Genomic DNA, 27117 nt, shown 5'->3' on the forward strand with positions numbered 1-27117 from the left:
TACCGCTGCTTCGATGGTGGCTGTTGTCGATGTGTTCCTGGTTCGAGCCCAGGGAGGAGCGAGGATGGAAGCTATACTGTTACACTGCCAATAAAGTGCCTATAAGAACATCCAATAGTCAAAGGTATATGAAATACAAATCGTATAGAGAGAAATAGTCCTATAATTCCTATAATAACTACAACCTAAAACTTCTTACATGGAAATATTGAAGACTCCTGTTAAAAGGAACCACCAGCTTTCATATGTTCTCATGTTCTGAGCAAGGAACTGAAACGTTAGCTTTCTTACATGGCACATATTGCACTTTTACTTTCTTCTCCAACACTTTGTTTTTGCATTATTTAAACCAAATTGAACATGTTTCATTATTTACTTGAGGCTAAATTGATTTTATTGATGTATTATATTAAGGTAAAATAGGTGTTCATTCAGTAATGTTGTAATTGTCATTATTACAAATAAAAAGTTTTTAAAATCAGCCGATTAATCGGTATCGGCTTTTTTGGACCTCCAATAATCGGTATCGGCGTTGAAAAACCACAATCGGTCGACCTCTAATTTCCACCATACCATGAGACATCCATGTCTTCATCACTGGAAAATGTAAACGGTTGAGATTGATATATTTTAAAACCTTACAAACAGGGTCGTCGACTATTTGATAATTTCTTGATAATTTTTAGATGCATATAAATAGTCTTTTCATTATTGTTTTTACCTTAAACTTCAATGATCTAAAAAAGTGGAAATTCATATTTTTTTTCATATTTCATAGTTTAGACCCTAGCTTAGATCATCTGAGTTTTTGAGTTGTGCCCGCCATCAGTTTAGACATGACATGTTCTTGAATACAGGGTGGGTGTCATGTATTCACTTGTAGCCTACTTCTCAGCTGAGATGCCTGTGAGAAGGACCCAATCACATGACTGGCATTGGCTAATGAGATATTTGAGAGAGCCATGTGAGTGAGAGGTGCTTCGGAGCACGGCAGCCAGGCGAAGGGAATTATAATTATTATATTCAGCCCAAGGGTACAACGGCCACAAAAGGCATTGGTATTTTAGGGGGCATTACGGCCACACAAAGGGGATGCCCCCGGGAAATTCGAGGGCTGGTGAGAATATTATCAAGTGTTTGTGAATGAGAGACGAGTGCATTGTGTGCAGCCTGCTATACAAACAAATCGGAGCTCATGCCTTTCATGCAACTTTTTTCAAATCATCATTAGTCGCAACACGCAGCCTTAAAATGTATTAACATGTAGCCCAATGTTTGTATCAACACTAAAGTTGCATACATAACTCTAAATTAAGCATATTGGAAGAGCTGTTTCTTTGTAAACCGCTCAAGACAGAATAGTCGCATGTGTGCACTTCCTTGGAAATCGTTTGGGGAAAATATACTTTCTATTTTATTCAGCAATGTTCGATTGTATTTTTTGTGATATTCTCGGCCAGGGGTACTCAACTCTTACCCTACGAGGTCCGGCGCCTTCTGGTTTTCTCTTCTACCTGATAATTAATTGCACACACCTGGTGTCCCAGGTCTACATCGGTCCCAGATCAATGAAAAAAAAGTAATGAAACTGGCTTTAAGGTTAAGGTCCAGAGTTGAGTTTGAGGGGTGTAGGCTATATTAAATGGATTTTTAGACTTTTTAAAATGTAGATATTCCAAAGGTCTTCATCAGTGGCTTGTAGGTTATGTGGAAGCCAGGAGAGGCTAAATGTGTTTATGTTAATTACGGTCAATTACTGTTAGACGGGCAGTTATTTTCTTGACAATCACCGGCTGACAATTTCATGACCGCCACAGCCTGAGCTGTGTTCAAGAGTGTGAAATCCGTGATGCATTGTGGGTAAATTGTGACTGATTGACTCATCTACAAATAATAACTAGTTGTTTATTTATGATGCAAGGTGATTCGTAGATAAGTCAGTCAGAAGTCGCCTGCAATGTCGAACAAGCCCATTGGTACAGGTGTTTCAGTTGTTCTTGTGGTGGAATACTTAAAATATATAGAACTGCTGGTGGGCCCAGAGGACTGGAATTTTTTTATTCGACCTTTATTTTACTAGGCAAGTCAGTTAAGAAAAAATTCTTATTTTCAATGACGGCCTAGGAACAGTGGGTTAACTGCCTTGTTCAGGGGCAGAACGACAGATTTTTACCTTGTCAGCTCGGGGATTTGATCTTGCAACCTCTCAGTTACTAGTCCAACACTCTAACCACTAGGCTACCTGCCGCCCCAATGAAAAAGGCTGGGATAGGATAGATTAGGCCAATACTTTATTGTTGCTGGGGGGGTGGTAAATTGTCTTGGACACAGTACTACTGTATACACATGAACCCTATAAATTATTACACACTCACAGGTGACAGTGAGGACCAACGCAGCAGGCCACACCATGGCCATCGTCTATTTCCACCCACAGAGGCTCACCCTGGAGGAGATGGAGGTCCATAAGTCCTCCCTGGTGGAGTACTTCACCCAGGGGCCTGGTGCCATCTGCCAACTAGACTCCCTGTACTTCCAGGAGAGCTCCATGACCCGTTGCAGCCACGAGGAATCCCCCTACCAGCTGCTGCATGGCCAGCCACACATACACGAGGAGGTGAATACAATACATTGCAATACAATACAATATCACTGCACTCTGTACTCCTCTGCAAATTGGCAGTCAATGGTACTGACATTATAATTTTTCACGCTTCATGTCCAAATCATCAATAAATAACTTATTTGAGCGACACAATACATTTTCATACTTTAGCATGATTTTAACATGAGTGCAAAAAAATCTACAATCAATACCATTTTACTTCCATTTGATTAGAATTTAGCATTTGGAAGCAGTGGCCAGGTAAATAAAACCAAAGCATGGGATTGCTGTCATCATACCTTGTCCATAGACTGCTTAGAGCAGGTGTACTCAACTACTATTAGAGAAGGTCCAGTGACACAAACTTCCAGGGTGGCAAAGGTCCGGATGGATATCGTCCTTTATTGGCGCTGTGGTACAGCGTAGTAACAAACATACAGTGGGGCAAAAAAGTATTTAGTCAGCCATCAATTGTGCAAGTAATCCCACTTAAAAAGATGAGGCAGTACACTTCGACTATGACAGACAAAATGAGGGAAAAAAATCCAGAAAATCACATTGTAGGATTTTTTAATGAATTTATCTGCAAATTATGGTGGAAAATAAGTATTTGGTCACCTACAAACAAGCAAGATTTCTGTCTCTCACAGACCTGTAACTTCTTCTTTAAGAGGCTCCTCTGTCCTCCACTCGTTACCTGTATTAATGGCACCTGTTTGAACTTGTTATCAGTATAAAAGACACCTGTCCACAACCTCAAACAGTCACACTCCAAACTCCACTATGGCCAAGACCAAAGAGCTGTCAAAGGACACCAGAAACAAAAATTGTAGACCTGCACCAGGCTGGGAAGACTGAATCTGCAATAGGTAAGCAGCTTGGTTTGAAGAAATCAACTGTGGGAGCAATTATTAGGAAATGGAAGACATACAAGACCACTGATAATCTCCCTCGATCTGGGGCTCCACTCAAGATCTCACCCCGTGGGGTCAAAATGATCACAAGAACGGTGAGCAAAAATCCCAGAACCACACAGGGGGACCTAGTGAATGACCTGCAGAGAGCTGGGACCAAAGTAACAAAGCATACCATCAGTAACACACTACGCCGCCAGGGACTCAAATCCTGCAGTGCCAGACGTGTCCCCCTGCTTAAGCCAGTACATGTCCAGGCCCGTCTGAAGTTTGCTAGAGAGCATTTGGATGATCCAGAAGAAGATTGGGAGAATGTCAGATGAAACCAAAATATAACTTTTTGGTAAAAACTCAACTCGTCGTGTTTGGAGGACAAAGAATGCTGAGTTGCATCCAAAGAACACCATAACTACTGTGAAGCACCTTGTACCTTGTCAGCTCGGGGATTTGAACTTGCAACCTTCTGGTTACTAGTCCAATGCTCTAACCACTAGGCTACCCTGTCGCCCCAATTGATTGGAGTCCATCTGTGGTAAAGTGCACTTCAGAGCAATCACCAAGACATGAGGTCAAAGGAATTGTTTTTAGAGCTCCGAGACAGGATTGTGTTAACACAGATCTGGGGAAGGGTACCAAAACATTTCTGCAGCATTGAAAGTCCCCAAGAACACGGTGGCCTCCATCATTCTTAAATGGAAGAGGTTAGGAACCACCAAGACTCCAGCCAAACTGAGCAATCAGGGTAGAAGGGCCTTGGTCAGGGAGGTGACCAAAAACCCGATGGTCACTCTGACAGCGCTCCAGAGTTCCTCTGTGGTGATGGGAGAACCTTCCAGAAGGACAGCCATCTCTGCAGCACTCCACCAATCAGGTCTTTATGGTAGAGTGGCCAGATGGAAGCCACTCCTCAGTAAAAGGCACATAACAGCCTGCTTGGAGTTTGCCAAAAGGCACCTAAAGGACTCTCAGACCATGAGAAACAAGATTCTCTGGTCTTATAAAATCAAGATTGAACTCTTTAGCCTGAATGCCAAGCGTCACATCTGGAGGAAACCTGGCACCATCCCTACGGTGAAGCATGGTGTTGGCAGCATCGTGCTGTGGGGATGTTTTTCAGTGGCAGGGACTTGGGAGACGAGTCAGGATCAACGGAAAGATGAACAGAGCAAAGTACAGAGAGATACTTGATGAAAACCTGCTCTAGAGTGCTCAGGACCTCAGACTGGGGCGACTGTTCACCTTCCAACAGGACAATGACCCTAAGCACACAGCCAAGACAACGCAGGAGTGGCTTCGGGACAAGTCTCTGAATATCCTTGAGTGGCCCAGCCAGAATCCGGACTTGAACACAATCAAGCATCTCTGGAGAGACCTGAAATAGCTGTGCAGCAACGCTCCCCATCCAACCTTGACAGAGGTTGAGAGGATCTGCAGAGAAGAATGGAAGAAACTACCCAAATACAGGTGTGCCAAGCTTGTAGTGTCATACCCAAGAAGACTCAAGGCTGTCATCGCTGCCAAAGTTGCTTCAACAAAGTACTGAGTAAAGGGTCTGAATACTTATGTGAATATGATGTCAGTTCTTTTATTTATATATTTGAAAAAATGTCACTGTTTTTGCTTCGTCATTATGGGCTTTTGTGTGTATATAAAAATATATTTAAAAATCCCTCAGAACAAGGTTGTAAAATAACAATGTGGAAAAGGTCTGAATACTTTCCGAATGCACTGTACGCATTAAACTACACAGTAAAAAATGCAAGAACATTGTATTAACATGTAGCTGCTTTTTATGTATATCTTTTTATTTATTGTATAGCTGCACTGTTTGTATTCGGTTTTGTTTTCGGTCGCCTTGCCATGATTAAAAGCAGTGGTTTGCGCTTTCAGTTTTGCGCGAATGCTGCCATCAATCCATGGTTTCTGGTTGGGGAAGGTTGTAATAGTCACCGTGGGTACAACATCACCGATGCACTTGCTAATTAACTCGCTCACCGAATCAGCGTATACATCAATCCACATGATCGAAGCAATCTTGAAGCGTGGAATCCGATTGGTCGGACCAGCGTAGAAGGTATATATTGTTAGTCTTTTCTTATTTTCTGTTAACCCATTACAATTATAGCTGGCTATACTTATTTCACCAATTACCCAAATATATCATAATTCATATTTGTAAATGTACCATTAAAAAGTAACAGTGCTTTTGAACTACATGGTGATAGAGTTTAGCATTGTAGGTTATTGTGGAAGAAGGACAATAACATTTCTAAATCTATTTTGCTTAAAGGCTATTAGTATTAATGAGATGTATTAGGGATGTTAATCGGTTAGCTGCCGGAAATACACTGCTCAAAAATATAACACATCCTAGATCTGAATGAATGAAATATTCTTATTAAATACTTTTTTCTTTACATAGTTGAATGTGCTGACAACAAAATCACACAAAAATTATCAATGGAAATCAAATTTATCAACCCATGGAGGTCTGGTTTTGGAGTCACACTCAAAATTAAAGTGGAAAACCACACTACAGGCTGATCCAACTTTGATGTAATGTCCTTAAAATAAGTCAAAATGAGGTGCCGTAGTGTGTGTGGCCTCCACGTGCCTGTATGACCTCCCTACAACGCCTGGGCATACTCCTGATGAGGTGGCGGATGGTGTCCTGAGGGATCTCCTCCCAGACCTGGACTAAAGCATCCGCCAATTCCTGGACAGTCTGTGGTGCAACGTGGCGTTGGTGGTTGGAGCGAGAGATGTCCCAGATGTGCTCAATTGGATTCAGGTCTGGGGAACGGGCGGGCCAGTCCATAGCATCAATGCCTTCCTCTTGCAGGAACTGCTGACACACTCCAGCCACATGAGGTCTAGCATTGTCTTGCATTAGGAGGAACCCAGGGCCAACCGCACCAGCATATGGCCTCACAAGGGATCTGAGGATCTCATCTCGGTACCTAATGGCAGTCAGGCTACCTCTGGCAAGCACATGGAGGGCTGTGCGGCCCCCCAAATAAATTCCACCCCACACCATGACTGACCCACCGCCAAACCGGTCATGCTGGAGGATGTTGCAGGCAGCAGAACGTTCTCCACGGCGTCTCCAGACTGTCACGTCTGTCACATGTGCTCAGTGTGAACCTGCTTTCATCTGTGAAGAGCACAGGGCCACTCTTGGTGTTCTCTGGCAAATGCCAAACGTCCTGCACGGTGTTGGGCTGTAAGCACAACCCCCACCTGTGGACGTCGGGCCCTCATACCACCCTCATGGAGTCTGTTTCTGACCGTTTGAGCAGACACATGCACATTTGTGGCCTGCTGGAGGTCATTTTGCAGGGCTCTGGCAGTGCTCCTCCTGCTCCTACTTGCACAAAGGCGGAGGTAGCGGTCCTGCTGCTGGGTTGTTGCCCTCCTACGGTCTCCTCCACGTCTCCTGATGTACTGGCCTGTCTCCTGGTAGCGCCTCCATGCTCTGGACTCTATGCTGACAGACACAGCAAACCTTCTTGCCACAGCTCGCATTGATGTGCCATCCTGGATGAGCTGCACTACCTGAGCCACTTGTGTGGGTTGTAGACTCCGTCTCTGCTACTACTAGAGTGAAAGCACCGCCAGCATTCAAAAGTGACCAAAACATCAGCCAGGAAGCATAGGAACTGAGAAGTGGTCTGTGGTCCCCACCTGCAGAACCACTCCTTTATTGGGAGTGTCTTGCTATTTGCCTATAATTTCCACCTGTTGTCTATTCCATTTGCACAACAGTATGTGAAATGTATTGTCAATCAGTGTTGCTTCCTAAGTGGACAGTTTGATTTCACAGAAGTGTGATTGACTTGGAGTTACATTGTGTTGTTTAAGTGTTCCCTTTATTTTTTTGAGCAGTGTACATTTGACTGGTCATGCTTATCGGTCTGTAGGGTAATCTGCATAATTGTGTGGAATTAAATTAAAGTGTATTTTCTTAGTCGTCATGCATATTATTTATCAAACGTGCACAGCATACAGAGCCTAGTTTGAGAAGTAGAATAGCCTACCACCTGTCAGACAGCGCGAGAGTAGCTCCTCAAAAAGTCTGTAGGCTACTGGAGTGAAACCTGCTTTTGTAAGCTCAGTCATTGCACAACAAATAACAATTCTAAATGCAATCGCGTGTTAATTTTGGTGGCCTGGATAAAAAGGAGCTATTTTTATTTATGAATCTCAACTCTTAATTAAAACGTGCCTCCCAATCGCCATTCGGGTGTATAGGCTATAGCCTGCCTACCGTTGACTTATCAGCGTTTCACCCACCACTTTGGAATGTGAACTTGAGGCAGTATAATTGTTTGAAACCTGAACGTTTTACTTTCCTTCAAATAATGAGGCATGTTTAACCTTGCTTCAAAGTAGCCTTACGAAAATCCAACTGTAGAAACGTGGAGGTAATTACACCACATTACCAAAAGCATGTGGACACCTGCTCGTCAAACATCTCATTCCAAAATCATGGGCATTAATATGGAGTTGGTCCCCCCTTTGCTGCCATAACTCTTCTGGGAAGGCTTTCTACTATATGTTGGAACATTGCTGAGGGGACTTCCTTCCATTCAGCCACTAGTATTAGTGAGGTTGGGCACTGATATTGGGTGATTAGGCTCGAAGTCAGTATTCCAATTCATCCCAAAGGTGTTTGATGGGGTTGCGATCAGGGCTCTGTGCAGGTCAGTCAAGTTCTTCACACCAATCTCGATAAACCATTTCTGTATGGACCTTGTTTTGTGCACGGAGGCATTATCATGCTGAAACAGGAAAGGGTCTTCTCCAAACTGTTGCCACAAAGTTGGAAGCGTAGAATCGTCTAGAATGTCATTGTATGCTATAGCGTTAAGATTTCCCTTCACTGGAACTAAGGGGTCTAGCGCAAACCATGAAATAAAGCCCCAGACCATTATTCCTCCTCCACCAAACTTTACTGTTGGCACTATGCATTGGGGCAGGTAGAGTCTCTTGGTATCCTCCAAACCCAGTCTTCTTTCGGACTGCCAGATGGTGAAGCGTGATTCATCACTCCAGAGAATGCGTTTCCACTGCTCCCGAGTTCAATGGTGGTGAGCTTTACACCATTCCAGCTGACTTTTGACATTGCGCATGATGGTCTTAGGTTTGTGTGCTGCTGCCCGGCCATGGAAACCCATTTCATGAAGAGTCTGTCCTCGGTTGCAACAATCTTTACGTGCTTCAGCACTCTGCGGTCCAGTTCTGTGCGCTTGTGTGGCCTACCAGTTCTTAGAGTCGTTGTTGCTCCTAGACGTTTCCACTTCACAGTTACATCACAGTTGACCGGGGCAGCTCTAGCAAGGCAGAAATATGATGAACTGACTTGTTGGAAAGGTGACATATAACTCTGCCACTTTGAAAGCCATTCTACTGCCATGTTTTGTCTATGGAGATTGCATGGCTGTGTGCTAGATTTTATACACCTGTCAGCAACAGGTGTGGCTGAAATTTAAGGAAATCAGTCAATTGAAATAATTTCATTAGGACCTAGTTTATGGATTTCACATGACCGGAAATAAAGATATGCATCTGTTGATCACCAATACCTTAAAAAAAAAGGTAGGGGTGTGGATCAGAAAACCAGTCAGTATCTTGTGTGACCACCATCTGCCTCATGCAGCGACAAATCTCCTTTGCATAGAGTTGTTGATTATGTCCTGTGGAATGTTGTCCCACTCCTCTTCAATGGCTGTGTGAATTTGCTGGATAGAACTGGAACAAGCTGTCATATATGTCGATCCAAAGCATCTCAACCATGCTCAATGGGTGACATGTCTGGTGAATATGCAAGCCATGGAAGAACTGGGACATTTTCAGCTTCCAGGAATTGTATACAGATCCTTGCGACATGGGGTTGTGCATTATGATGCTGAAACATGAGGTGATGGCTTCAGATGAATGGCACGAGAATGGCCCTCAGGATCTCGTCACGGTATCTCTGTGCATTCAAATTGCCATCGATAAAATACAATTGTGTTCGTTGTCCGTAGCTTATGCCTGCCCATACGATAACCCCACTGCCACCATGGGGCACTCTGTTCACAACGTTGACATCAGCAAACCGCTCCCCCACACAACACCATATACACTGTCTGCCATCTGGCCAGTATAGTTCGAAGGTGAACATTTGCCAACCGAAATCAGTAGCGACGCCAAACAGCAATCAGGTCAAGATCCTGGTGAGGATGACGAGCACGCAGATGTGCTTCCCTGAGACCGTTTCTGGCAGTTTGTGGAGAAATGATTCGGTTGTGCAAACCCACGGTTTCATCAGTTGTCCAGAAGCTGGATGTGGAGACCCTGGGCTGACTTGGTAATACGACGTTGGAGTCGGCTTTTTGTTTGCTGCTTCATGAAGGGAGTTGCATGTTCAATAATAGGCTTTATGAAATGTAAGACGATAGGCTTGCTATTGTTGCATGTTTCCATTTAGCTCTTAATTTGAAAATATCTGGTCCTTGTATGCATGCATAGTATCTGGGAGGATGAGGCAAAACAAGAGGTTTCACTCTCGCCAAAATATGTCAAAAATAAGCCCAATACGTTTCTATGGGCTTATTTTGGGCCTAAGCTTGTCGTCTGCCTTCCCGCCTTGGGACGACTCCCATTGTTAGGGCGGAAACATAAGCATCTCGTCATTATATACAGATCTCTGGTAGTATTTTCTGTTGGTCACTTAATTGTATTGTTTGCAAAAAATGTTAGTTTGTTGACCGATTATTGAGGCTCAATAAGTCAGCAGCAAAATTAACAGAAATTTGCATCCCTAAGATGTATTTATCATGCACTTATATCATCCACAGATTTTGGGGTTCAAGTTCCGCATCTCGGCAGACGCCTTCTTCCAGGTGAACCAAGGGGCGGCTGATTCGCTGTACCGCACAGTGAGAGAGATGGGCCTCCCGAATGGAGCTCGAGAGGGAGGAGGAGGGGGCACACTCTTGGATGTGTGCTGTGGAACGGGGGCCATCGGTATCACCATGTCCCCCAGAGCGGACCGGGTCATCGGGATAGAACTCATCCAGCAGGCCGTGGAAGATGCCAGGCATAACGCAGCCCTCAACCAGATCCAGAATTGTGAGTTCCTCCCTGGGAAAGCCGAGGTTGTCCTTCCTGAGCTCATGGAGGTCCTAGGCTCCACCACCGACTCTGGAGGCCCCCTCACGGCTGTGGTGAACCCAGCCCGCGCTGGTCTGCATTATCGTGTGATCCGGACTCTAAGGAATCACTCATCCATCCGCAGGCTGCTCTATATCTCCTGCAAACCCGAAGGAGAGGCCATGAGGAACTTCAGGGAGCTGTGTTGCAGTCCCGACCCACATAGGAAGTTGACAGGCGAGGCTTTCAGGCCGACTGTGGCTGTGCCTGTGGATATGTTCCCTCACACGCCACACTGCGAACTGCTGCTGGTCTTTGAAAGATAGTTAATTACTACAACTTCCGTATCAAGTTTTTCTAATTCTTACACTTAGTGAATGGTGTCCTCTGGATTGTGTGATAACTGCAGAGATAAAACAGTCAAATCAGTGGAAACTCAATTCCAAAATCCTCTCAAAAAGGAAAGTGATTATTACATTTTTAAAAATGCTGAGAGCTTTTCAATGTCATGTAGAATGTTGAATGAAAGTTGTGTTATTCAGAGACAGATGCAAGTGGGGGGTTGTGTCCCTAAATCCTGCAGCAGCAGTGAAGCAAAACATTTCCTGCCTTTTGTGAATGGATCAAAAGTAGGAAATGAGTGGAGAGCAGGGGAAGTGTGTTTGGGGTTGCTTGCTCACCAAATGCAAGAATAGATTCTACACTATATTCCTGTATTCTGTGTTTGAATGAGGCAATGCACATGCTGTATTTCATGTTACTTCATGTTACATGCCTGAACTGAGTAGGCATAAAGTCTATATATCTACACTAGGTGGTGCTATGGAGTCCAATGGTCCAACTATTAACTAATACTGTGTTGCCTTCAGGTATGGTACACATCTTCCAATATTGCTGACATACAAGACAGAAGGTACCCATCAACTTGATCAACTAGGGTGGAATCTAAAGTATTTGATCAGTTCTCCCTTCTAAAACCCATAGTTAACATATAACAAACTTAGAACAAAATACATCATGGACATATTTGACAAGTTTGGGATCAATGCAGGAAGTAAGCAATTTTCAGTCCTGCTTTAAACCAAATACAACTCACAAAGTTTAGCACACATAAAGGCTTCATAAGCACTACATAAATGCTTCACAAATCACAAGTGTATTGCATATTCTATCAATGGTGTATAAACACTGCGTTATGTCACATTTTGCAATTCACTCTACAGTGGTAATGACAATGTCACCTTTTATATATCATTTATGACATATGCATATAGATAGCAGCTGTTAATTGGTCAGTTCTGAGGACTCCTGGGAGGCGTAGGTCTATGACCAAGGTGGAATTAAAATAAAATCACATGTATTTAAGATGCTTTAAAAGTTGAATATACATTCACAACTTTACAAATTGGTTTGAAGTACTAAAAGGACAAAACAAGACACTTGAGGGAAGAAGCATTTCAATATAGCTTTTTCTCATTTTTTATGACTTAGCTCTGTCCAGGACATAGCTTAGATGAAAAGGCCTACGAAAATGTTGGCCTTAAGATTTATTTTCAAAGGCACAAGTAGGTATGTCAAAATTCAAGTAAATAGGAGCACTAGCAAAACTGGGAAGAAATGGAATAATAGAAGTATGGAGAACAACAGTACTGTTCTTGCTGACAGAAGCACACTAATCACCCTATATGTAGCCCATTGTGAGGAATGATAATTGTTCCACTGACAAGCTATTGTGAAAGAACAACTACGTTTTTACAACAAAAGAAAAAATGGTTGCTCTAGTACATTTTTGTGGTTTAGAAGCAAATTTCCTCCAATTCTACGCAGGATTTTGTAACATGACTCATGGCATATTTTGGGTAGGCTATTTCATGATAATAATATTGTAATTAACATGAACCATCAAGTATATTAGTTAAACATATTCTTCAGAAAGAGATGCTGACAGAGTCACACATTAGATTTACTTCCCAAGAAAATGTGATTTTTGCTTTGCTTTGAGTCCTCGAACCAAATATATCCCCATATGCATCAGAATCACGCCTTAAGGTATGCTTTTTGGCATTTTCATTAACAAGGGGTATGGCATACCCCCATATACCCCTTCAATTTGAGCCCTGGTTGAAGGTACTGGTTCACTGTACTTCACTGCCACTATAGTTCACTGACTTATTGCAAATAATGTTTCAAATACAGAGTAGGAGAAACCGCCTGTTTGAGCTAGAGAGGTTATGTTGTTCATGTGTCGTAATGTGTTGCAACAAGTGCTCCTTGGCATGCCTGACAACAGTGTGTTTTTTTTTCTCCCCAGAAGTGGTCAGAGGGATGACGTCATGCCAGACCTAGACCACCAGAGCTGCTGACCAGTACATATCTCCCTAAGCCAGGAGATATGTAGCCTGGTCTCAGATCTGTTTGTGCTGTCTTGTGACAGTGACCATAGGAGTTGGCAAAACAGCATATGAGATGGCAAGACAGCACAAACTGATCTGGGACCAGGCTAGTAGAACAGTGACAGGTTGGCGAGACAGATGACCACATTGTCAAACATAGTTGAGAAAGAGAGAAGTGGATTCCAGAGGGTCAAAATGAGCATGCATGTTTTGTTTATCTTTATGGCTTAGGTGCCAGTCAGTGCCACTTATATGACTTGTATTACAAGGGGAGTTACCTGGTTATTTGCTAATCTAGATTTGTATCAAACTTGAATCAGATTTCAGAGTGATAACATTTCTAGAATGTTCTCTGATATATTGATTAGTCAACATCACATCAGGGCTGTAATCATAAAGCGTCTTAGGGTAGGAGTGCTGATCTAGGATCAGTTGAGCCTTTTAGGTTATAGTGAATGTACTGGGGGACCTGGGGCTGTATCGAGGATCTAGGATCAGGTCCCCCCTTGTGGTCTGATTGTGTTCTGATCTGGCTGACCACTTCAGGAGGACAGTGCCAGGTTGGCAATCAGGCTACCGAAAGCGCATACAGTGGGCGACGTCAGCACCCCTCCTACAAGTCTCCAGAAAACGTGTGTTTTGGGACCGAGGGGCACTTTTTCATTACAATGTTGGAGGAAATATGTTCCGAGCATGTGAGGAATGTGTTTGCTGGCCTCATACAGCAGTTAGCTACTGCCATCAGTTGTTGTGTTTGTATCATATTTGACCTATTCCACCGTTTGTATAATACAAACTGGCATTTGAATACAGTGCGGGAATAGGGAATCCGGACACGGTAGACACATTTAAATGTAGATACATGACGGGTTTGGAACTCCATGATCAGAAATCTATCATCAGAGTACTAAAGCTGTATGAACTGTCAAGTCTAGACACGGCCTTAGATGTTTCATATGGCCCCAAATCCTAGACTAGCAATCTTACTGACATGCCGTGTTCAGAGGACAATTATGAGCTACTGTTTGATAACGTGCTTTCCACAGTGCAGGCACACCTATACCTGTTAACCTTTCAAGGATTCAGTGTTTGAGCAAGTGAACATGGTTTAAAATCAACCAGACAATATCAGGTTAAATTCCAACCAATTGTGTAAATTATATGCATGATGGGTGTGCTGTGTTTATCCTACTTGTTCAATACAGAAAGAGTTTATTATCCAACCATATACTGTACTTTATAGGATATTTAAGCTTATCTTGAAGGACTTATTCTGACAGTCCAAACTGACCAGTAAAAAGGTATGTTTCCTTTATGAAATTAGAGAATGCATGTTTCTTTCTGCCTACAAAATTGTTGTGACCTGTAAAATTGTTTGGCTCATGGCAGTTTTGAATACTTGTTCCAGCAGGTAAAATATGGGGCATGATTATAATTGTGTGTTTGATCCTTCCAAGGATCAAGTTTTGGCAAGTTGAAAATATTAGGTTGAAGTTCAACCATCAGGGAAAATTAATGTATGACGGTTGCGCTCTGTAACACAGAACCATGTACTTTGTAATTACTAAAGTACTTTTCAGCAGCGATATGAGATTTGTATCTGCAGTGTATCTGCACCAATGAAACTGTATAAGGTTGGTTGACTCATGCCATGAGACAACCAACCTCGCAGGCTGCGGTAGCCTCGTAACTAGAGACGATCGGTAACCTCAGGGATGCCGGTTTCAATCCTGGAGCTGACTGGGGGAAAATCCCCAAAGAATGAGACGGCAGCCGGAGGGTTACGAATTTCAACATCCCATAACGCCGTTGTGCGTTAGAGCACGTTTGTGTTATCTGTCAGGTTGGGTACTGTGACCGCAAAACATACATTATGTCCATGTAAATGGACCAATAAATGAAATATTCTAGTATTGCATTGCAGGGGCAGTTAAAGGCTTGTCATGTTTCAACAGGTAGCCTAAAATATGGTGTATTTGTTCCTTCCAAGGAGCCGGTTTTGGCATATGGAAATACTAGGTCAAAGTTCAACCAGGCAGGAAACTCCCATGTACGACAATTGTGCTCTACTTGTGCAATATGGAAAATATATTTGATGCTTCCGTATACTTTATTGTTGTACTTTTAAAGCAATTAAATAAGATCTGTATTTGTAGTGCAGTCTAAACTATATAAGGTTGGTTGACTCATTGCAGTATTGAGGTTATGTTTTAACAGGTAAAATATGGTGTGTTATTATGGTGTGTTTACTTGATACTGAACACCTGTTGAAATATAAGTAATTTCATTCATAATTACTCTATTATATAAACATGGGTCAAGGCTACAGGATGAGCAATATTGTTATAGAAAATAGTCTATTGAGGATTCTATTGATTCAAGTGATTTCATCATAGTTAAAATATTGTATTTGTTTAATATGTATGAGATTATATTCATAGTTATTATAATCATGTTTTAAACAGGTTTAGGATCAGGTCACCCCATGTCCATGTAATCTTATTCATTGTGATGTAAAAAATTCAACTGATCCTAAACCAGCACTTTTACTCTCATATGTGCATATAGCTCATATGCCCTGACATGTGCAGTGTTCAGAGGACAAATACGGGCCACTCTTTGATTACATTTGCCTTCCACTGTGAAGCTTTCTATGCTAAAAGGTGTACACCTATGCCTGGTAACCTTCCAAGGATCCAGTATTTAGTCAAGTGAACATGGTTAAAAACCAACCAGAAAATATCAGGTTAAAATCCAACCAAGAGTGTAAATTCCATGTGCAGTTGAAGTTGGAAGTTTACATACACTTAGGTTGGAGTCATTAAAACTTGTTTTTCAACCACTCCACAAATTTCTTGTTAACAACCTATAGTTTTGGCAAGTTGGTTAGGACATCTACTTTGTGCATGACACAAGTAATTTTCCCAACAATTGTTTACAGACTGATTATTTCACTTATAATTCACTGTATCACAATTCCAGTGGGTCAGAAATGTACATACACTAAATTGACTGTGCCTTTAAACAGCTTGGAAAATTCCAGAAAATTATGTCATGGCTTTAGAAGCTGCTGATAGGCTAATTGACATCATTTGAGTCAATTGGAGGTGTACCTGTGGATGTATTTCAAGGCCTACCTTCAAACTCAGTGCCTCTTTGCTTGACATCATGGGAAAAGCAAAAGAAATCAGCCAAGACCTCAGAAAATAAATTGTAGACCTCCACAAGTCTGGTTCATCCTTGGGAGCAATTTCCAAATGCCTGAGGTTACCACGTCCATCTGTACAAACAATAGTACGCAAGTACAAACACCATGGGACCACGCAGCCGTCATACCGCTCAGGAAGGAGACGCGTTCTGTCTCCTGGAGGTGGTACTTTGGTGTGAAAAGTGCATATCAATCCCAGAACAACAGCAATGGACCTTGTGAAGATGCTGGAGGAAACAGGTACAAAAGTATCTATATCCACAGTAAAAATTAGTCCTATATCGACATAACCTGAAAGGCCACTCAGCAAGGAAGAAGCCACTGCTCCAAAACCACCATAAAAAAGACAGACTACGGTTTGCAACTACACGTGGGGACAAAGATCGTACTTTTTGGAGAAATGTCCTCTGGTCTGATGAAACAAAAATAGAACTGTTTGGCCATAATGACCACCGTTATGTTTGGAGGAGAAAGGGGAAGGCTTGCAAGCTGAAGAACACCATCCCAACCGTGAAGCACGGGGATGGCAGCATCATGTTGTGGGGGTGCTTTGCTGCAGGAGGGACTGGTTCACTTCACAAAATAGATGGCATCATGAGGGAGGAAAATGATGTGGATATATTGAAGCAACATCTCAAGACATCAGTCAGGAAATTAAAGTTTGGTCGCAAATGGGTCTTCCAAATGGACAATGACCCCAAGCATACTTCCAAAGTTGTGGAAAAGTGGCTTAAGGACAGCAAAGTCAAGATATTGGAGTGGCCATCACAAGGCCCTGACCTCAATCCTATAGAAAATTTGTGGACCGAACTGAAAAGGCGTGTGCGAGCAAGGAGGCCTACAAACCTGACTCAGTTACACCAGCTCTATCAGGTGGAATGGGCCAACATTCACCCAATTTATTGTGGGAATCTTGTGGAAGGCTACCCAAAACATTTGACCCAAGTTAAACAATTTAAAGGTAATGCTACCAAATACTAATTGAGTGTATGTAAACTTCTGACCTACTGGGAATGTGATGAAAGAAATAACAGCTGAAAGAATTCATTATCTCTACTATTATTCTGACATTTCACATTCTTAAAATAAAGTGATGATCCTAACTGACCTAAGACAGGAAATTTTTATTAGGATTAAATGTCAGGAATTGTGAAAAACTGAGTTTAAATGTATTTGGCTATGGTGTATATTAACTTCCGACTTAAACTGTATAAAGGGTGTGCTGTGTATATTCTACTTGTTCAATACAGAAAGAGTTTATTATCCAACCGTTTACTGTACTTTGGTATTTGGTATTTTATTAGGATCCCCATTAGTTGTTGCAAAAGCAGCAGCTACTCTTCCTGGGGTCCACACAAAACATGAAACATGACATAGTACAGAACATTAATAGACAAGAACAAAAGGCACACGTAGCCCTCATTTGAGCAATATGAGATGGAGCGGAGTAACATGCAATGATGGCGCTGTATAATACTGTACGCTTTCTTGAATTTGTTCTGGATTTGGGGAGTGTGAAAAGACCCCTGGTGGCATGTCTGGTGGGATAAGTGCGTGCATCAGAGCTGTGTTGTAAGTTGACTATGCAAACAGTTTGCGATTTTCAACACATAAATGTTTCTTATAAAAAGAAGTGATGCAGTCTGTCTCTCCTCAACTCTTAGCCAAGAGAGACTGGCAGCATAGTATTTATATAAGACCTCTGATTACAATAAAGAGCAAGACGTGCCGCTCTGTTCTGAGCCAAATGCATCTTAACTAGGTCTTTCCTTGCAGCACTCAACCACACGATGACAATAATTAAGATGAGACAAAACTAGAGACTGCAGAATTTGCTTTGTAGAGTGTGGGGTCAAAAAAGCAGAACATCTCTTCATCACGGCCAGACCTCTCCCTGTCTTTACAACCATTGAATCTACAGTGGCAAGAAAAAGTATGTGAAACATTTGGAATTATCTAAATTTCTGCATACATTGGTCATCAAATTGTATCTGATCTTCATCTAAGTCACAACAATAGACAAGCATAGTGTGCTTACACTAATAACACACAAATTATTGTATTTTTCTTGTCTATATTGAATACATAATTTACATATTCACAGTGTAGGTTGGAAAAAGAATGTGAACCCCTAGGCTAATGACTTCTCCAGAAGCTAATTGGAGTCAGGAGTCAGCTAACCTGGAGTCAAATCAATGAGACAAGATTAGAGATGTTGGTTAGAGCTGCCTTGCCCTATAAAAAACACTCACAACATTTGAGTTTGCTATTCATAAGAAGCATTGCCTGATGTGAACCACACCTCAAACAAAAGAGATCTCATAACACCTAAGATTAAGAATTGTTGACTTGCATAAAGCTGGAAAGGGTTACGAAAGTATCTCTAAAAGCCTTGATGTTCATCAGTCCATGGTAGACAAATTGTCTATAAATGGAGAAAGTTCAGCACTGTTGCTACTCTCCCTAGGAGTGGCCGTCCTGCAAAGATGACTGCAAGAGTACATTGCAGAATGCTCAATCAGGTTAAGAAGAATCCTAGAGTGTCAGCTAAAGACTTACAGAAATCAATGGAACATGTTAACATCTCTGTTGAGTCTACGATACGTAAAACACTAAACAAGAATGGTGTTCATGGGAGGACACCACGGAAGAAGCCACTGCTGTCCAAAAAAAACCATTGCTGCACGTCTGAAGTTTGCAAAAGTGCACCTGGATGTTCCACAGCGCTACTGGCAAAAAATTCTGTGGACAGATGAAACTATAGTTGAGTTGTTTGGAGGGAACATACAACACTGTGTGGAGAAAAACAGGCACAGCACACCATCAAAACCTCATCCCAACTGTAAACTATGTTGGAGGGAGCATCATGGTTTGGGGCTGCTTTGCTGCTTCAGGGCCTGGACAGCTTGCTATCATTGACGGAAAAATGAATTCCCAAGTTTATCAAGATAGCCTAACATTCTCCTGCAAAATATCTGTCTGCCAAATGAAGCTCAATAGAAGTTGGGTGACGCAACAGGACAAGGACCCAAAACACAGAAGTAAATCAACAGAATGGCTTCAACAGAAGAAAAAACGCCTTTTGGAGTAGCCCAGTTCACACCAGACATCCCAAGAATATTGCTGAAATGAAACAGTTTTGTAAAGAGGAATGGTCCAAAATTCCTCCTGACCGTTGTGCAGGTCTGATCCGCAACTTCAGAAAACGTTTGAGGTTATTGCGGCCAAAGGAGGGTCAACCAGTTATTAAATCCAAGGATTCACATACTTTTCCCACCCTGCACTGTGAATGTTTACACGGTGTGTTCAATAAAGACATGAAAACATATAATTGTTTGTGTTATTAGTTTAATCACACTGTTTGTCTACTGTGACCTAGATGAAGATCAGATCGAATTTATGACCAATTTATGCAGAACTCCATGTATTTCCAAAGGGTTCACATACTTTTTCTTGCCACTGTATATGTTTTGACCATAACAGTTTACAATCTAATGTAACTCCAAGAAATGTAGTTGTTCAACAGCCTCACCATTCATTACCAGATTCAGCTGAGGTCTAAAACTTAGGCTAGAGAATGATTTGTACCAAATACAATGCTCTGAATTTTAGAGATGTTCAGGACCAGTTTATTACTGGCCACCCATTCCAAAACAGACTGCAACTCTTTGTTAAGGGTTTCAGTGACTTCATTAGCTGTGGTTGCTGATGCATATATGGTTGACTCATCAGCATACATGGACACATAGTTTGTTTAATACCAGTGGCAGGTCGTTGGTGATAATAGAAAGACTTGAATATCCTATAAAGTTATATTGAAGGCCTTATTCTGACAGTCCAAACTGACCAGTAAAAAGGTATGTTTACATTATGAAATTAGAGAATGCATGTTTCTTTCTGCCTACAAAGAGTTGTGACCTGTAAGATTGTTTGGCTCATGGCAGTTTTGAAGACTTGTTGCAACAGGTAAAATATGGTGCGGGATTATAATTGTGTGTTTGATCCTTCCAAGGATCAATTTTTGGCAAGTTGAAAATATTAGGTTAAAGTTCAACCAGCAGGGAAAATCAATTTATGACGGTTGTGCTCTGTAATACAGAACCATATACTTTTTATGAATGTACTTTTCAGCAGTGATATGAAAACTGTATCTGCACCAATGAAAATGTATAAGGTTGGTTGACTCATGCCATGAGACAACCAACCTGGTGGGCGGCAGTAACTTCACTGTTGCCGGTTTCAATCCCCATGCTGACTGGGAGGAAATCTCCAGGGAATGAGACGGCGCTGTTGGGTTACCAACTTCAACATCCCATATTCTACTTACCGCCGTTGTGCCTTAGAGCAAGGCACTTTACACCTAATTGCTCCGGCAGCACTTAATTATGCTGCTCCCGTCTGTGTTATGTGTCAGGTTGGGTAGTGTGACAGCAACAACAACAACAAAAAATCATAATTTTACAGATGTGATTTACAGGAGCAATTAGGGTTAAGTGCCATGCTCAATGTTTCACCTATGTCAATTTTTCTTATATGTATGAGATTATATTCATAGTTATTATACTCATATTTATATAATCATTATTCTCAGTGTAGTGGAGTAGTGAACTACATTTAGTTCAACTAGTCATTTAGTTGAATTTTGCAGTAGCTTGGTCTTAGTTCAACTAAATTCAAATCTTGGTAGTGCTTTCAATAGTTACAGTGCCTTCAGAAAGCTTTCACACCCCATTTTGTTGTGTTACAGCCTGCATTTAAAATGGATTAAATAGCGATTTCTTTGTCACCGGCCTACACACAATCACCCATAATGTCAAAGTGGAATTATGTTTTTAGAAATTTGTACAAATTAATACAAAATGAAAAGCTGAAATGTATTCAACTCCTTTGGCAAGCCTGAATACGTTCAGGGGTAAACATTTGCTTAACAAGTCACATAATGAGTTGCATAGACTCACTCTGTGTAAAATATTAGTGTTTAACATTATTTTTTAATGACTACCTCATCTCGGAACCACACATATCTGTAAGGTCCCTCAGTCAAGCAGTGAACTTCAAACACAGATGTAACCACAAAGACCAGGGAGGTTTTCCAATGCCTTGCAAAGAAGGGCACCTATTGGAAGATGGGAAAAAAGCATGGTGAAAATTGAGCATGGTGAAGGTTTTAATTACCCTTTGGATGGTGGGGCTACCACCAGGTGTCCTTCCTGACTCAGTTGCCGGAGAGGAGGGAAACCACTCAGGGATTTAAAACAGTTACAGAGTTTAATGGCTGTGACAGGAGAACAGGATGGATCAACAACATTGTAGTTTTTCCACAATACTAACCTAATTGACAGAGTGAAAAGAAGGAAGCCTGTACAGAATAAAAATATTCCAAAATATGCATCCTGTTTGCAACAAGGCAGTAAAGCAAAACTGCAACAATTTTTTGGCCCGAATACAACTTTTTGTCCTGAATACAAAGTGTTCTGTTTGGGGCGTATCCAATACAACACATTACTGAGTCTCACTCCATATTTTCAAGCATAGTGATGGCTGCATCATGTTATGGTTATGCTTGTAATCGTGAAGAACTGGAGAGTTTTTTTTTGATAAAAAATTAACGGAATGGAGCTAAGTACAGGTGAACTCCTAGAGGAAAACCTGGTTCAGTCTGCTTTCCACCAGATACTGGGAGATAAATTCACCTTTCAGCAGGAGTGCCCGAATAACAGTTTTGACTTAAATCTACTTGAAAATCTATGGCAAGACCTGCAAATGGTTGTCTAGGAATGATCAACAACCAATTAGTTTTTTCAGCTGATCGTAAGTTTTTTGTAAGTAATGTTTCCACCATCATTTCCTATAACCAAATAGAGCTTCTGGACATCAGAACAACGATCACTAACCTCAATTTGGATGAAGAGTTCTACTTTAATAAGTCGGCGGCACAAGACAAACAGGCCCTAATCCCAGAGACTCCAAAAAGGAAGAGATGGCGTAAGAGAGGCTGACGTGAAGGCATACTGATGAAACTATGTCGGCGAGTAAACAAACCGCCTCTACCCTCTGTTCTATTAGCGAACGTACAATCACTGGAGAATAAACTGGACGAGCTCCGTCGAGACTATCCTATCAACGGGACCTGAAGAACTGTAACATCCTATGTTTCTCGGAGTCGTGGCTGAACAAGGACATGGATAATATATATCTAACTGTTTTTTCTATGCATCGACAGGATTGAAAGGAGGCCTCGGGTAAACTCAAGGGGGGAGATGTGTGTCTCTTTGTTAACAACAACATCCAAGACAGAGGAGCTGATTGTGGACTACAGGAAACGGAAGGCCAAGCACAACCTCATTCAACAGGGCTGTAGTGGAGCAGGTCGAGAGCTTCGAGTTCCTCGGTGTTCACATCACTAAGGATTTATCATGGTCCACAAACACCAACACAGTCGTGAAGAGGGTATGACATAAAAAAGTTATAGAGCTAACAATTGAGAGCATATTGACTGGCTGCATCACCACTTGGTATGGCAACTGCTTGGCATCTGACCGCAAGGTGCTACAGATGGTAGTGCGTACGGCCCAGTGCATCACTGTGGCTGAGCTCCCTGCCATCCAGGACCTCTATACCAGGCGGTGTCAGTGGAAGGCCCTAAAATTGGTAAAATACTCCAGCCACCCAAGTCATAGACTGTTCTCTCTGCTACCGCACGGAAAGCGGTACCGAAGCAAATTTAATAATGAACATTTGGAATATGTATATGAGATTATATTAATAGTTATTATATTTATATAATAGCCTATTACTTGCTGCAATATTATATTAGTAGGCCTAGCCTATATTTTTTTATTTCACCTTTATTTAACCAGGTTGGCTAGTTGAGAACAAGTTCTCATTTGCAACTGCGACCTGGCCAAGATAAAGCGTAGCAATTCGACACATACAACAACACAGAATTACACATGGAATAAACAAAACATAGTCAATAATACAGTAGAACAAAAGAAAACAAAAAGTCTATATACAGTGAGTGCAAATTAGGTAAGTTAAGGAAATAAATAGGCCATGGTGGCGAAGTAATTACAATATCGCAATTAAACACTGTAAATGGTAGATCGGCAGAAGATGAATGTGCAGGTAGAGATACTGGGGTGCAAAGGAGCTAAATAAATACCAGTATGGGGATGAGGTAGGTAGATAGATGGGCTATGTACAGGTGCAGTGATCTGTAAGCTGCTCTGACAGCTGGTGCTTAAAGCTAGTGAGGGAGATGTGAGTCTCCAGCTTCAGAGATTTTTGCAATTCGTTCCTGTCATGGGCAGCACAGAACTTGAAGGAAAGACGACCAAAGGAGGAATTGGTTTTGGGGGTGACCAGTGAGATATACCTGCTGGAGAGCATGCTACGAGTAGGTGCTGCTATGGTGACCAGTGAGCTGAGATAAGGCGGGGCTTTACCTAGCAGAGACTTGTAGATAACCTGTAGCCAGTGGATTTTGCGACGAGTATGAAGCAAGGGCCAACCAACGAGAGCGTACAGGTCACAATGGTGGGTAGTGTATGGGGCTTTGGTGACAAAACAGATGGCACTGTGATAGACTGCATCCAGTTTGTTGAGTAGAGTGTTGGAGGCTATTTTATAGATGACATCACCAAAGTCGAGGATCGGTAGGATGGTCAGTTTTACGAGGGTATGTTTGGCAGCATGAGTGAAGGATGCTTTGTTGCGATATAGGAAGCCGATTCTAGATTTAATTTTGGATTGGAGATGCTTAATGTGAGTCTGGAAGGAGAGTTTACAGTCTAACCAGACACCCAGGTATTTGTAGTTGTCCACGTATTCTAAGTCAGAGCCGTCCAGAGTAGTGATGCTGGACGGGCAGGCAGGTGCGGGCAGTGATCGATTGAATAGCATGCATTTAGTTTTACTTGCGTTTAAGAGCAGTTGGAGGCCAAGGAAGGAGAGTTGTATGGCATTGAAGCTTGTCTGCAGGTTAGTTAATAACTCAGTGTCCAAGGAGGGGCCAGAATTATACAGAATGGTGTCTTCTACGTAGAGGTGGATCAGAGATTCACCAGCAGCAAGAGCAACATCATTGATGTATACAGAAAAGAGAGTCGGCCCGAGAATTTAAACCTGTGGCACACCCATAGAGACTGTCAGAGGTCTGGAAAACAGTCCCTTCGATTTAACACACTGAACTCTATCAGATAAGTAGTTGGTAAACCAGGTGAGGTAATCATTTGAGAAACCAAGGCTGTCGAGTCTGCCAATAAGAATGTTGTGATTGACAGAGTCGAAAGCCTTGGCCTGGTCGATGAATATGGCTGCACAGTAATGTCTCTCATTGATGGCGGTTATGATGTCGTTTAGAACCTTGAGTGTGGCTGAGGTGCGCCCATGACCAGCTCTGAAACCAGATTGCATAGCGGAGAAGGTATGGTGGGATTCGAAATGGTCAGTAATCTGTTTGTTAACTTGGCTTTCGAAGACCTTAGAAAGACAGGGTAGGATAGATATAGGTCTGTAGCAGTTTGGGTCTAGAGTGTCACCCCCTTTGAAGAGGGGGATGACCGCGGCTGCTTTCCAATCTTTGGGAATCTCAGACGATACGAAAGAGAGGTTGAACAGGCTAGTAATAGGGGTTGCAACAATTTCGGCAGATCATTTTAGAAAGAGAGGGTCCATATTGTCTAGCCCAGCTGATTTGTAGGGGTCCAGATTTTGTAGCAGGTGCTCTTATTCTCCATGGGCTTTACAGTGTCCCACAACTTTTTCGAGTTAGTACTACAGGATGCAAATTTCTGTTTGCATCCTCACGGGGGCTATTCGATGCTAATGCAGAACGCCACAGGATGTTTTTGTGCTGGTCAAGGGCAGACAGGTCTGGAGTGAACCAAGGACTATATCTATTCCTAGTTCTGAATTCTTTGAGAGGGGCATGCTTATTTAAGATGGTGAGGAAGGCACTTTTAAAGAATAGCCAGGCATCATCTTCTGACGGGATGAGGTGAGGTGTATTTGGAGGGCGAGTTAGTTAGGATGACATCTATGAGGGTGCCCGTGTTTACTGATTTGGGGTTGTACCTGGTAGGTTCATTGATAATTTGTGTGAGATTGAGGTCATCAAGCTTAGTTTGTAGGATGGCCGGGGTGTTAAGCATATCCCAGTTTAGGTCACCTAGTAGCATGAGCTCAGAAGATAGATGGGGGGCAATCAATTCACATATGGTATCGAGGGCACAGCTGGGGGCAGAGGGAGGTCTATAGCAAGCGGCATCAGTGAGACTTGTTTCTGGAAAGGTGAATTTTTAGAAGTAGAAGCTCAAATTGCTTGGATACAGACTTAGATAGTAATACAGAACTCTGCAGGCTATCTTTGCAGTAGATTGCAACACCGCCCCCTTTGGCAGTTCTATCTTGGCGGAAAACGTTATAGTTAGGAATGGAAATGTCAAGGATTTTGCTGGTTTTCTTAAGCCAGGATTCAGACACCGCTAAGACATCTGGGTTGGCAGAGTGTGCTAAAGCAGTGAGTAAAACAAAATTAGGGAGTAGGCTTCTAATGTTAACATGCATGAAGCCAAGGCTTTTACATTTACAGAAGTCAACAAATGAGAGCACCTGTGGGGTGGGAGTGGAGCTAGGCACTGCCGGACCTGGATTAACCTCCACATCACCAGAGGAACAGAGGAGAAGTAGGATAAGGGTACGGCTAAAGACTATACGAACTGGCCATCTAGCATGTTCAGAACAGAGAGTAAAAGGAGCAGGTTTCTGGGCACGATAGCATAGATTCAATCTGGTTAGCATAATCGGCCTTCAGCGGGCGTCGCGCCTGAGGGGCCGGTTGGAGTCCTCGGGCAGATTGTGTCGGTATTCCAGTCGTAGGGGATCTGTGGGATTCCATGCCCCGTACCGGCTGTAGAAGGGGTCCGGATATTGTAGCCCAGGAGTATACTTCGGTGGTAACCCAGGAGTATACTTTGGTGGTAACACAGGAGCCCTGGCCGGGCTAGCTTCAAGCTAATTGGTGCTTGCTCTGGGATGGAAACGCTAGCCAGGAGTAGTCATTCGGGATTGCGGTTAGCTAGTTGTGAAGATCCAGATGAAAATGTTCAGTTTGCGGTAGGAATCCGGGGATAAAAATAACAGGTCCGTTATGCTCTGGTTAGAGTCACGTTGTTCGAACTGACGAGAGTTTTCCGAGCTGAAGGTTAGCTGATGACCGCTGGCAATGGTTTGCTGACTGATAGCTGGTAGTTAGTTGGCTAACTTCAGTTGAGGGATTCCAGATCCGAAGTAAATATAAATACTTTAGGAAAAAAAAGCAGATCCACGACACATTGGGTGAGGCGGGTTGCAGGAGAGTATTTAGAAGTTGAAATGTATCAAAATATTTTAAGGGATATGCGACGAAAAAGATGTAAAACAACATATACAAGGGACACGACAGGACAAAGACGTCTGACTGCTACGCCATCTTGGATCTTGTATGTAGCTATACTCATATGTCCAAGTGATGTGTTGGAAGCAAACAGGATAAATCATAATGTTGGATTGTATCAGTCAACTTCCATCACCCCACATCCTCTCCATGAGCAACAGAATGCAATGTCCCTTATTGTCATGAGTATGACCCAATTATGGGCCTAAAGGTTACTGCTGGTCACTGACTCTGGAAAGATGACTACGCCTATTAAACAGCAGCTATCCAACCATGTTGACACAAGTTGTGTAATTTTATACATAAGGAGTGTGAAATAATGTGTGACTGTAAAAACATTTTTTTTTACTTTTTCTGGATGACTTTCAGTATTTCAGTCAGGGGTTGTAAAACGTTAAACATCAGATAATCAGGCAACCAAT

At 42.3% G+C, this 27117-nt stretch overlaps 1 protein-coding gene across 2 annotated transcripts in view; it reads left to right on the forward strand.

Moving 5' to 3' along the window:
- trmt2b (tRNA methyltransferase 2 homolog B) overlaps nt 1-15589 on the forward strand; it is a 17774-nt gene extending 2185 nt beyond the window's left edge. For both annotated transcript variants that reach the window (XM_024428921.2, XM_024428912.2), the window contains exons 2-3: nt 2378-2617; nt 10362-15589. In XM_024428921.2, the coding sequence (XP_024284689.1) occupies nt 2378-2617; nt 10362-10982 (861 nt within the window). In that variant the 3' untranslated portion in view covers nt 10983-15589. The remainder of the gene's footprint in view (nt 1-2377; nt 2618-10361) is intronic.
- Nucleotides 15590-27117: the final 11528 nt, after the last annotated feature.

The sequence above is a fragment of the Oncorhynchus tshawytscha genome, linkage group LG01 (assembly GCF_018296145.1).
Source record: "Oncorhynchus tshawytscha isolate Ot180627B linkage group LG01, Otsh_v2.0, whole genome shotgun sequence".
In the NCBI taxonomy this organism is placed as follows: domain Eukaryota; kingdom Metazoa; phylum Chordata; class Actinopteri; order Salmoniformes; family Salmonidae; genus Oncorhynchus; species Oncorhynchus tshawytscha.